Source organism: Populus euphratica, unplaced genomic scaffold (assembly GCF_000495115.2).
Source record: "Populus euphratica unplaced genomic scaffold, PopEup_1.0 scaffold1.1, whole genome shotgun sequence".
NCBI classification, from domain to species: domain Eukaryota; kingdom Viridiplantae; phylum Streptophyta; class Magnoliopsida; order Malpighiales; family Salicaceae; genus Populus; species Populus euphratica.
This window is the reverse complement of record NW_011499845.1, coordinates 6,402,173-6,413,988: the sequence shown is the minus strand read 5'-3', so window position 1 is coordinate 6,413,988 and position 11,816 is coordinate 6,402,173. Positions and strand designations below refer to the sequence as shown.

Genomic DNA, 11,816 nt, shown 5'->3' with positions numbered 1-11,816 from the left:
ATTTTTTTATAAATATATTAAAATAATATTTTTTATTTTAAAATAATTATTTTTATATCAGAACAGTAGAATGATTTGAAAACATTATAAAATTATTAATTTGAATAAAAACAAAAACAAATTCAATTTAAAAAAACATTATTTTTTTTTAAAAAGCCTTACAAATTGAAAAATAAAACTTCCTTTTTTAATTCTCTATATTTAACCTTTTCCTTCCTTTTTTTTTTTGGTGAAGAAAACCCCATTTATATTTCGCGAGGTTGGTTTCCATGAGAATAATTCCACCAGGTTGAACAGCCAGCATTTACTCTTACTGGAGTGAATAATCCCTGAAGATTTGACGTGGGTTTTTATACAATTGGCTATTGTAACCTCTTAGTACTTTGTTTGATGCCAGCGAGTGAATCCCTCCATTTCCATGCTTTCCCTTGATCGATCTTATATTCTTTCTTTTTTTCCTGGGAATTAAATTATTAATTCTCATATTCTAATTTTCCTGCTTGGTGCTGAATGATATTAATGTTATTGTTTTTTATGGTAGATATATGGCAACCTATCATCTTGAATTGGGTTAGGATAAAGATGTACAGGAGAAAGCCCTTGGAGATCATGTATTTGCAATTCGTGTGCATCATCATTTTCTTTCCAGGATTAGTTATAATTTTCTGTATTAGGCTAGTACAGTGTGGCAATTATCTAAATTTCATTTCATCTAGAATAATGTTAATTCGACACATGGGGCTCTTTTCGCCTACGCGCAGGATAAGACTATGGGCACCATTTCTGAACTTCAGGAAATCCCCGGGATGCATCCTTGAAGTATCCATGGTGAAAACCTGAAGATCCTCAAAAAATAAAGAACGATTATCTTCGGCATCCTTGGGCTACGCATGAAGATCATGATTGAAAATCTCAGAAAACTGTCGACTTTAGGCCCTTGGCAAGCTTGCTTGTACCATATACGTTACAGAGATCTGTTATTTGCACAACTTAATACAAACATTTGAACTCCAGTTGTTGAAGTAAACTTTCTCCTCCGTCCTGCCAGTTTTCGTCTCTCCTTTGGGGAATTGCAAGAAAATGGAAGAACCGAAATAACCATTGCGCATTGTTGCTGTGAAGATTTATTAGTTCTATTTCGCCACCATTGCACAAGTACCATAAGGGCAACTGCATCCAACTTTGTGGGAGCAGATGAAAGTGAATTTGGAAGACATGTTAAAAGCACGAGTCATATGTCAAAAGAAAATTAAAAATCACAAGACAGTCAAAAATTGTACAAACATCAATAAAATTTGACGCCATAAGAAGCAAAAGAATGATCTCTCACCACAAATCAGCTTTGCAATCCGTATGTTTCTTCTCTGCAAAGCATTTTCCAACCAGAGGATCGTTCAATGCAAAGCTATCCCGCTAGCTCCAAGTTCTAGCAGCAAACGTAATTGGATCTCTTCCAGATACATTAAGGCGACTGACAAAATGCTTCCTATTGGTTATTTACTTTGTTTGTTCTTCATTCTTTTCGAGAACTTCAAATATTCTCAACATGTAATATGATTTCGTTCACAAAACCTAAAAGTCAAAATATCAAATAAAACTGGTTTTGATGAACTTATTTGAAGGGAACGAGACCCTTCAAAAGGTCTCCCACCCTAGAGCCATTGTGCTTTTCTCGATACTGTAACGGCCCAAGTTCTCATGCTGTATGTGAACCACCAGAAAGGGATCCTAAATGTCATCGAAATTTTTTCCCTTTCTCTATTATCAAGAGTGCAAAATTGAGGAAAGCTGGTATCCTAAAAACAAATCGATGCTTTGCACCAATGTTGGTTGATAATCATACAGCATCCTCCTTAGAGAGAGAATTGAGAGCTAATAAATACAGGCAGTTCCTTCCATTCCCAGGATTCCAGGTTTGAGGACATGAAGGCAGCACCAGCAGCCAATGCAACAATAGCAACGGCCATACCTTTAAGGCAACCATGGCCATGTGATAATTTTCCTGATAGCAGCTTGCTGTACTTGTCTGCATCCCTGAAGAGTACTTGGCGAGCAGCATCAGCCTCAGTTTCCATTCCTTTCTCGTTCTATATGCAAAAGTCATAAACCAAGAATTAGGAAAATGACTTCGCATACCATGAATAGCAGCACTCTCATAGGTAAGGATTCAGTTACAACATGACGGGAACGGCTTTTAAATTGAAATTGTATTACAATCGCCAAAATAATTTGAAAATGCTAATAGAGAACAAATAATAGAAAAGAGCAAGATACTACCTTCTGTCTGAAGTTCTTGATGGTTTCCCTCAAAGGATCCAGAGGAGTCATTTTCACTGAAAGCTCCTTCCATTCCTCAGTAAGTCTTTTAAGAATAGCAACACTAGATTCTAGATTATCCTGGTAAACCTTATCCTGTTTCTCCAGTTCATGACAAAATTAGACATGGGTGGTGACAAAACAAGGATAGCCAGCATCTATGAACATAAAACTCATTAAGGAAAAAACAAAACAAAAGGGAACTTACCCATTGCTTGTAACAATCAGCATTTTCAGTCAAACACCAGATGGAAATTCCAGCTGCTTCCTTAGATAACTCTGGAATGCCTGTTAAAGACAGTATATATATAACATGTTGAACTTTAAGATCATTTTCCCTAGATGGCAAGAAGATTATGTAACTGAAAATGCAATCAAATCAAGCTCTCATACTTTCTCCAGCTGCCTTTAAAGCAAAGTTCAGTATCTGCTGTGATACTTGTTTCATTGCTTTGCTTCCAGAAGCGCCAGCAAGAGCCACCTCCTTTAGGGAGGGATAGATTGCTGCAAATCTTTCAGTAGCCTGCATGAACACCACATACAAAAGAAATTAAGAGGACAGAACCTATAATATCTCTGAGCAACGATACAACAGATGCCCAGATCAAAATACTTACCTTTATTCTAGCTGAAGATGGAGGGAAGGTAGCTCGTAACAGTATTTCAAGTGCAGAAGGTGGCATCAAGCGCTCCCCCTTTCTAACAGCACCACTTACCAATATTGATCTAGCCTTTGGAGCAGACAAAATTCTGCAACCGAATCGAACAAATTTTTTTAAAAAATTAAAGTTCAAAGCAAAGGGAAGAGAGCTGTGTGCGCTGTGCATGAGGTGGGGAGAAGAATGGAAGATTACAAAGTGTACATACTTCTCCACTAGCTGCAAAATTATATCCCTGGACTGTGGATTAGAACTTTTGCCACTCATTATAGGCAGAAGGTTATGTGCCCAAGAGTACAACCCTACTGCCAAATCACCATGAGAGGCCTAAACAATAAAATTTGCAAAGTTAAGGTAAACAAAACAATGGATACAGGTGCCCATCTTGCAGACTACAGAAGTCATACAACTGTTCCGTTACCTGAGCTATCATCCATACAATAACCACAAGTTTGTCCTGTCCTTGATACTTTGAACCTTCCCTGAGTGTTGGCAGTACATTAACCAAAGCATCAGGTTTTCGTCGCAATACCAATGCCAGAACTACAAACATTGCGACCTGTCATTTCATTTATACATCAGCACTTAGACAAAGTAAAAAGTTTTCACAAGCAAGTCTATCCATGTTAAAGTATTTAGATAAAAACAAAAACACAAAACTCAGCTTGCAAGAACAGTTATTACCACCAAGGTATAGAGATTAAAGAGAAGATGTAATTCAGAGAGTAAAAGGAAGCATCTGGAGTGGACTAATCCGATTGTTAATAGATAGAAGGGAGAGAAGGAAAGAGTTATTACAGAGAAGAAACTAGAAAATGGATCCTGAGACCAACCATGGGTTCGTCATTAGCCAAGACATTCTGAGCGCTCACAATTTGTAAATGTACCCTTCCATTAAACAGATAGCCATGCCCAAAATTAAAAGTACCAGATTAAACAGGCCACAAATGTGTCTGGGGTCTGTAAGTGTTCCTTGTTATTAGTAAGCAAAAAAAAAAGTTAACATATCAGGCCTTCTGGATTGCTGAAACCAGAATTCAGTAACAAAAGCACCAGTTGTTAGCCGTAGCTCATAGCTAAACTTTAATAATCAATATTAAAAAAAATGGAGCAACCTACAACATGCTGGCTTATAGATGCTTGAACAAAGAAAAAGCATGATCGGTTTACATTAAATAAATCATACAGCAAGTGCTCAAATCTCTCAAGAGCACTGTGCATCAAAGCCTCATCAAGGAGGAAGAAAAAAAGCCAGACTAAGCCAGACTATTATGGAAGAAAATCTGGATTTATTTACTCCAAAACCTATTTTTTGGCATCCAAGAAGTACACCTGAAGTTATATGTGATGTATCAAAATGCATTTTTCAGATAGTCACTCTCCTGAATTCTTACAGAAACCACCTCCCAAACATTTTTGTGTGAGATGATTCCAAATATGGACTTCCTTAAGCAACCTATCATTATAAAAAGAAACCTAAACTGTACAAATCAAATGATTGATGAACGCACTCAACATCCCAACTGACAGGATAACAACGTACCATGTATAAAAAAGGGAATTGCATGGCTTACTCACTCCAAACAGAGCTTTTCCTGACGCTTAATGAAAATTTCATCTAAGGAACCTGATTAGACCAAAATGGCTTTGATATGCATGTTCCAGACAGCAGCATTGATGGAATACCTAAAGTTTCTAGCATGGCAACTCAGAGGGGAAAGTCAAACCTGACCTTTACAGCTAAAATAAACAATCCCACATAAAATTTAGCAATCTAAGTTCTTGATTTTCACACCTAGATTTGACCTCCTCCAATATTATTTCAGGAGAAATGGTGGTTATGGAACAACAGAATTGGTCACCCACAAGATGACGGCCCGCATTCACCAATGTTTGGTTTAAAAAAGAGTTTAAAGTATTTGGATTTCAATATACTAGTTCAAGTGCATTAATTATCAAAACAGTAATGGAATGCTGAAAGGACATATGCCACTTCAAAGAAAGAAACTAATTGCAACTCAAATTGAAAAATAGGTTGATGTCTACAAGTTGAATTTGTAAGCATCATGAACCAGGGATGAAGTTAGCACAAGGCTCATGTAAGACCAATGACTCTAGATGTGAGGCTTGCGCATCATGGTTTAACACTCAGAGGTGAGGCCAAGCTATCTATGAGAATATAATAAACCCAATATATTTCCATTAGGGAGTTGAGATCAGTAGGGCTAAGGAGTTCATAGTCCTGAAGCCTATGCATGTCATTGAGTAATATGCAAGAGTTTGGGACTGGTAGTAAATACGATGGGGTCAGGGCAGGTTGGGATCCATCCACTGGCACACACTTACTCTTCAAAGACTATGTTCTCATAGATGCCACGTGAATTAATTCAATGTGTCAAGGTTTCAATTTTTGCATGTCTACTTGCTGTTACTTGCTGCTTTCTAATGAATATATACTTTTGTGTTAAGCACACACAAATTACTACCTGCATTTACAGGAAAAGATGAATTAATTGATAAAATCAAAATGCAAAAGTTCTTATGTATTTCCATCTACTCAATCCTCGACCATAACATGACAAATGTACAAGTGTCTGCACCATATGTTGTTTTATGTCAAAATATATGCTTCAAGAACATTTTGACCACCCTGCATGTTTAAAAGCTCAATGCATCAAAGACATGACACTATTCTAATCAAGATAGCACCAAATATTAATATATCTCCAGGTTGAACCGAAAACTTTCTAATATACACAAATTAAACTCTATATTCATGCACCTGAGGACATTAGCCTCAGTGTTGGGAACCACTAAACATCCATGCAAATCAGGAAAAACCACAGCTCAACATTGCCATGCATCAGACCAATGTGCAGGAAAGTGCCAGACATGGTGTAGAAAAAACACAGCAATGTTTCCAGCAACTTACCTGAGACTTCGAAGATGCTGGCTGAGCGCCCTTTTTAGAACCTTTAGAACCACCTTGCTGGCTTGCCAAGTCTGCAAGAATGCTGTCTAAAGACCAGAGTACAAATGAACCAAGCGCTACAATGGAGCGTTGGTTAATCCAGTCAGCAGATGTTTTATAAACAGCTTCAGAAATATGAGACAGTGGAATCTGTTGAAGCATACAACAGCCAAAAATTATTTCATGAAAAATGAAAAAAAAAAAAAAGGTCCTTAAGATGTCAGGCTAAAATATCAGCAATGTAGAGGACATGATAATCCAAAGAATGCATGTGAGACAAGCGGTGAATATAATAAAAAAAACATAATTGTACATCAAGTCATACATGATGATGAAATCAATTTCATAAAAAAGCTGTAAGTTTGCAAATAAATGGAATTGTTCTCTTCAAACTAACATCACGACAATGCAGTGCAGGTAGACGAAAAAACAATGCATACGCGACAACTTAAATTCAATCAAATTGAAGATTTGAAATTTGCTATGCTGAACCTATGACAGAAATTAAAATAAAATCTCTAGATAAACCAAAACAAACAATTAAATTAGAACTCACATCGGCAAGTCTGGCCACAGTATTCTCCCTGAACATCTTAACCCAAGGAAACTGCGACGAATTCACTGCCGAAAACGCCCTCCCAAAGTAATCCGCAAATCGCATCAGCTGAATCTCTTGCTGCCCCTCATATGACCCCTACAAAAACCAAAAAACTAAATGTCAAAAATCAACCACATCATTCAAAATTACAGAAATAAATATATAATACACCTACCGATATGTCAGAAAGAAAGGTAGCAAGATCGGCGGCATCAATTTTAGCGGCGGCTTCAGTTACAGTCACTTTAGGTTTCTTAGGTTTCTTCTGTTTCACTTTCTTCTCGTCGGCCTTGGCATTCTCCTCGAGAAATCCAGTATCATCGCTATCATAATCATCACCTTCGTCGCCATCAGATCGGTGGTGCTTCGATCTCGATCGAGTATCAGCAACAGCGACGGCATTTGCGGCGACTCTCTGAGATTCAATAATTTTAAGGCGGCGGTCTTCAGACTGAAGCTCGAGAGATCGGAAGACATTGTTTGGTTCGTTGTTGTCATTGGAATTATTGGCGGCGGAATGAGCAGCGGGTTTCTGCTTTCGCTGGCGCTTGGCGTAAGTGACTTTTTGCCAGCCGTGATCGTTGGTGTTTGAGTGGGAGTTGATGTTGCCGGCGATTTGGTGATTTTCGTTTGATTCAAAGGAATCCATGCTGTCGTTGTTCTTCCTCTTCAAAAATAGGAGTTTTTTTATAAACAGAAAAACGTCTCGCTTTTTCACGGAGAGAGGTAAAGAGAAATGAGGGGAAATAAAAGGAAATTTGTGGCTGGGGAGACGATATGAACGAGTTGACTCTTTAATTTGACCTATTACCGTGTTGCCTTTCCTATTAATTTTATGTTTTTTTTATTTTTTTCCTTCTAGATAGTTCATTATCCTTAATAATCGTCGATTAATGGCACTTAATAGAAGCTTTCGGGAATGTTTGCTTTTTTACCTTTAAATATGTTAATATTTAAAAATAAAATAAAAATCTAAAAATAAACATTTTGTTGGTCAAAAATGTAACTTGGCCTCTGGGGGGCGGCTCAACGGTCGGATGTTTATCTTAAACAAAAATGCAAGGCAAATCAAAAGGCAAACCTGGATCGAAGCCTAGCTATTTGCTTAAGTATTTTTGTTACAAGGCCAGAAAGGTTAAGAATTGACCTGCAGATGGGTGTAACCTGTAACAACCCAGTGGCGTCGTTTTCCATTTTCCCGTACTTGAAAGTTTAAAGCTTTAACAACCCCAATGGCGTCGTTATCCAAAAGCAATGAATTGTCATTATCTTAACGCAGATCTTCGAGTGCTGCGTATATTTACCTTGAAAGGTACACCTCCAAGTCTTCAATCACTTCGCAAAATGTACCTCAGCTCGTCTTGTGTACGATCTCCAGCCACGACTCGCAGCAGGCACCACTCGGGCGGATTTTCCTACAGTACAAACACGAGTTTACTGGAATTCCTGGTGGGCGGGGGGGTTTGATTTTCTTTTCCAGTATACAAGAATTGCCATTAGTTAGCTACAGGGAATCTTGTCAGCTAGAAATTATACATCTTTGGCGCATTCGTATCTATTTGATTTCTAATTTTACACAGATCTTAAACTATCTAGGTTTCAAGATTCTCGATTATATATCATTTATGTTTAAAGCCATCCTTATCCGTTTCTTAGAGAAGAATTTGAAGAAAACTTCAATGAATCTCCGGGATGCCAAAAAAAAAATCTTCATACTAAAGTCAGTTTGAGTATTTTGTTATGAATTAATAATAAATAAATTTTATTGGTTTATCTGATTGGCTGTGTAGGTTGAAAATAATCTATGAGTCTGTGAGATTAAGATTATGTATAGAAAAATGTAAAAAGCATTTGTACTAATATATGCATAAAATATGTAAAAAAAAAAAAAATGATCCGGCCCGCAGCTGGGCTACACCTGAGAGCATGTCCAAATACCTGGGCTGACCCGGGCAAGCTGGATCAGGCTTTTTGAGAATTTTATCTTTTTGTTTTTGTTTTTTCTCCGGCACGTCGATAGAGAGGGTGAATTGTGAAACACCCTCCAGAACAACAATTTTTTTATTAGTCGGATTTAAGATTGCAATAATAAATTGTTAATGATAAATTAAAAGAGGTAGTTGAGTGGTTTGTTAGGAATAAATTAAAAGAGATAGACGTTTTATTGTGCATCCATCTATTGTGTGAATTGCGTTGTACTGGTGCTTTTTTATCCTTCGTGGTACACTTTGATGTCCATAGGTTTTATTTTTACATTAATCCGGTCCATATAATTTAACTATTTATATTTTAGTCATGAAATTTTATTTTCCTTGCATTTTAATTTCTTAGAGGTTGAGAGATGAGAGAGAAAGATTTTGATTATGTAATAGTCTTGGAGTAAGATTAAATCATTTTATGATATTATTAAGTTTTTTTTATTTAGATTTTTTTTCAGATCATGATAAGTGTTTTTTTTAAAAAAAAACATGTTTATATCATAATGAAGGAGAAATGCACGATTAAAAAAATGGAATTTTGATTAAAAAAATTATTAATTTAAATCAATGGGATTTTTATGAATTTTTATTTTAATTACTTCAATTTTTTATTTGAAAAATCAAGTTATTGATATAAAAAAATGTTTTTATGGGAAAAAGGGATGAATAAGAAATAGGAATTTTGACTATAAACACATATTTTATGCATAAGAAAGTCAAACGTAATCAATCCTCTAAAACATCCTTGATTAAAAAAAAATCAAAAAATCTTGGAGATCTACTTCCATGTTTCAGTCACCATCATTGATTAACGGTGAGCACGACTCATCGATTATCCTTCGTAGCCAGTTCATCCTTGTATTCTTTTTTTTGAGTTGTTTACTCTAATTTGGAAAGCAGAAAACATGTTTGAGGGGGATTTCAACACTAGGGAGTCACCTGTGTTGTATATGATCTTGTACACGGGTTTATATTCATAAATAAAGATCATCTTTAACTTAAAATATTGGACTAAAGGGATGTAGATCCATTTTATACACAAGTCACTTCCTTTTCTTGTTCTTTTTCAACTTTATATTCATAAATAAAGATCATCTTTAATTTAAAATATTGGACTAAAGGGATGTTGATCCATTTTATACACAAGTCACCTCCTTTTCTGTTCTTTTTCAATATGGGATAATAAGCTTCAGCAAAATCTTGGAGGAACCTTTCTTTACTATGAGAGAATCAATGCAAGAATATAGTTGTATTTTTATACCTAAAATCCAATTCCAGAACCCCTTGTACCATTGCTCTCACACTCAAAGAAAATCTATAAACTATTGTGTTTTTTACACCGTAAAATCACCCATCTGCTCACCCATTTATAATAGTAAAAACCTGATGAACATAGAGGGAAAACAGTTGTGAGGTTAAGTTTATAAAAACTTAGAGAGACCACCCCTCTATTCCCCAACCCCACTCCATTTACTTGGCCACTGCTCCAGAGAAAATGAGCCACCCCAGCAAATTTTTAGTCCCTTCGAAGATTTATTGACTCCACCTGCTTGATTATAAATACTACAACATCAAAAATAAAAATAAGCAGTAGCCTTCAATTTTGTCAAGTACACGTAACTTGAACCAGCAAACAATTCTAAACTTCACCTGGTTGAGAAACATGGTCATTGCCCACGTACAACTCTGCCCGGAGTTATAACTTCACGTATTAACTCCGGAGAGGGTCATCGATCCATCCTCTCTTAGCAATATTTTTTCTCTCACAGTCATCTGAAATACGAGAGTGTACAATTCTCATATCTTTAACAATCACCAAAAAGACTTAATTGAAGTGGCTACCATCCCTGCACTCAATATAGGTTCATGACATTATTGTAATGTTGTCAGCAATAATGCTAGCACATTCGAACACCAACACAAAGTTTGGCCAGGTATACCTATAATTAATTAAATTGAATATTTGACGTTCAAGGACTAAACCGTGAATGTTTTTTCGATTAAGAGATTAAAAGTATTTTCCATTAACATATGAGGGCAGAATGAGGACCTATTCGTTAAAAAATAAAAACTGGGACTAAGATAAGTTTTACAAAAAATCAATGACAAAGTGGCCCTTAAAGGCCTCATGTGGTGGCATTTTAGTCCCTTTCATCCACAGACCCCAAATGCTAACCTATGATGATTGTCGACGGACTGCATGGTCAGGGAATCAGGGCAGGTAGATATGAGAGGTCTTTTGTACGAGACTAGCCTTTGGGACAGACAACAATCTTGGGATATCAGGCTGCCCAAGAAAAGAACTCTTGGACTATTTTCAAGGATTAGATTTTTCAAGCAAGACAGGAATCCATGGACTATTTTCTTCGGCACAGTCGACAATCGGATATCAGGCTGCCCAAGAAAAGAACTCTTGGGCGCTTGGGCTTTGGTTTGATATGGATAAGAAACAAGATTCGCCCTTTCAACTTTACATTTTCAGCCTAATACACTTAGCGCAAACATGTTGGGCCCCAAATCCCTTTGCTGCCAAGTTTATGGTAGCCGAATGGTGCTGCGTTGTTTGAGACTTCAAGCAGGGCTTTCTCATTGTCTTGGAAGCTGGCTGCATCTCTCCGGGAATTCAGCAACTTGGACTTCATGTGCCTTGAGATCCAACTAAAATTAAGTCCTTTCATGGAAGTTTCGTCGTAGATTTTCCAATGATAGCTAAACCTGCACAATTGTTAAGAACTTTAACCGTGAATAATATAAACTTTTTGTCATAAAAGAATTTCTGCAAGGATTCGACACGCGTTTTTAATCTTGAAGTTGTTTGAAATTGCGGTGTAAGGTTATTTTTAACATCAATATTTTAAAATTATATAAAATATTAATATTTTTTCAAGCTAAAAATACAAAAGCAAAATCAGAAATTATATCAAACATTTAATGAATGAAAAACTCTTCCCATTGTCAATTTTTCTGTCCTTCCTTTCTTACTATTTTACGGGGCTTAATTTTTCTAGAGAAAAAATCAGTTCAACCAGCAAAGATTTTGAGTGTAAAAACAGCTCTCTCTCCCTCTCTATTATTTTTTAATTTAATTCAATAATTTAATTTAATTTAAACTTGGAAATTTAAAATAATATTACAAGATTATGTTTTGATGTGTTTTCTAGTATTAAGGCCCCGTTTATTTGCAGGAAAGTTGTTTCTTTTTGAAAAGTAAATTCCAGGAAAAGTGAATTCCGGAGAAAATAAATTCCTTAAAAGTAAAGTATTTTTCGATATTTGGCAGTGTCATGAAAAAT

The 11,816-nt window shown here is 36.1% G+C and overlaps 1 protein-coding gene and 1 long non-coding RNA gene across 2 annotated transcripts in view; both read right to left on the bottom strand.

Annotated features, from left to right (window-relative positions):
* Positions 1–932: 932 nt before the first annotated feature.
* The window catches only part of LOC105125133 (uncharacterized), a 13,221-nt gene continuing 2,337 nt past the window's right edge, over positions 933–11,816 (bottom strand). Inside the window, exons 2-3 of the long non-coding RNA XR_842187.1 lie at positions 7,643–7,648; positions 933–1,027 (exon numbers count right to left, since the gene is read on the bottom strand). This is a non-coding gene — a long non-coding RNA (uncharacterized LOC105125133). The remainder of the gene's footprint in view (positions 1,028–7,642; positions 7,649–11,816) is intronic.
* On the bottom strand, positions 1,517–7,390 carry LOC105125123 (uncharacterized). Its single transcript, XM_011025428.1, has 10 exons — positions 6,720–7,390; positions 6,503–6,640; positions 5,908–6,096; positions 3,397–3,534; positions 3,184–3,302; positions 2,934–3,066; positions 2,710–2,839; positions 2,525–2,604; positions 2,278–2,412; positions 1,517–2,087 (listed from the first exon to the last, which is right to left on the bottom strand). The coding sequence occupies exons 1-10, from the start codon at positions 7,191–7,193 to the stop codon at positions 1,854–1,856; spliced, it is 1,770 nt and encodes a 589-aa protein (XP_011023730.1). The 5' UTR covers positions 7,194–7,390; the 3' UTR covers positions 1,517–1,853.

Excerpts from the sequence above, each read along its gene's own strand:
- LOC105125123 (XM_011025428.1), bottom strand. The coding sequence starts at position 7,193 with ATGGATTCCTTTGAATCAAACGAAAATCACCAAATCGCCGGCAACATC. Across the intron at positions 6,641-6,719 it reads CCTTTCTTTCTGACATATCG|GGGTCATATGAGGGGCAGCA; the intron begins GTAGGTGTATTA and ends TGGTTTTTGTAG. Across the intron at positions 2,840-2,933 it reads CATCTTCAGCTAGAATAAAG|GCTACTGAAAGATTTGCAGC; the intron begins GTAAGTATTTTG and ends GTGTTCATGCAG.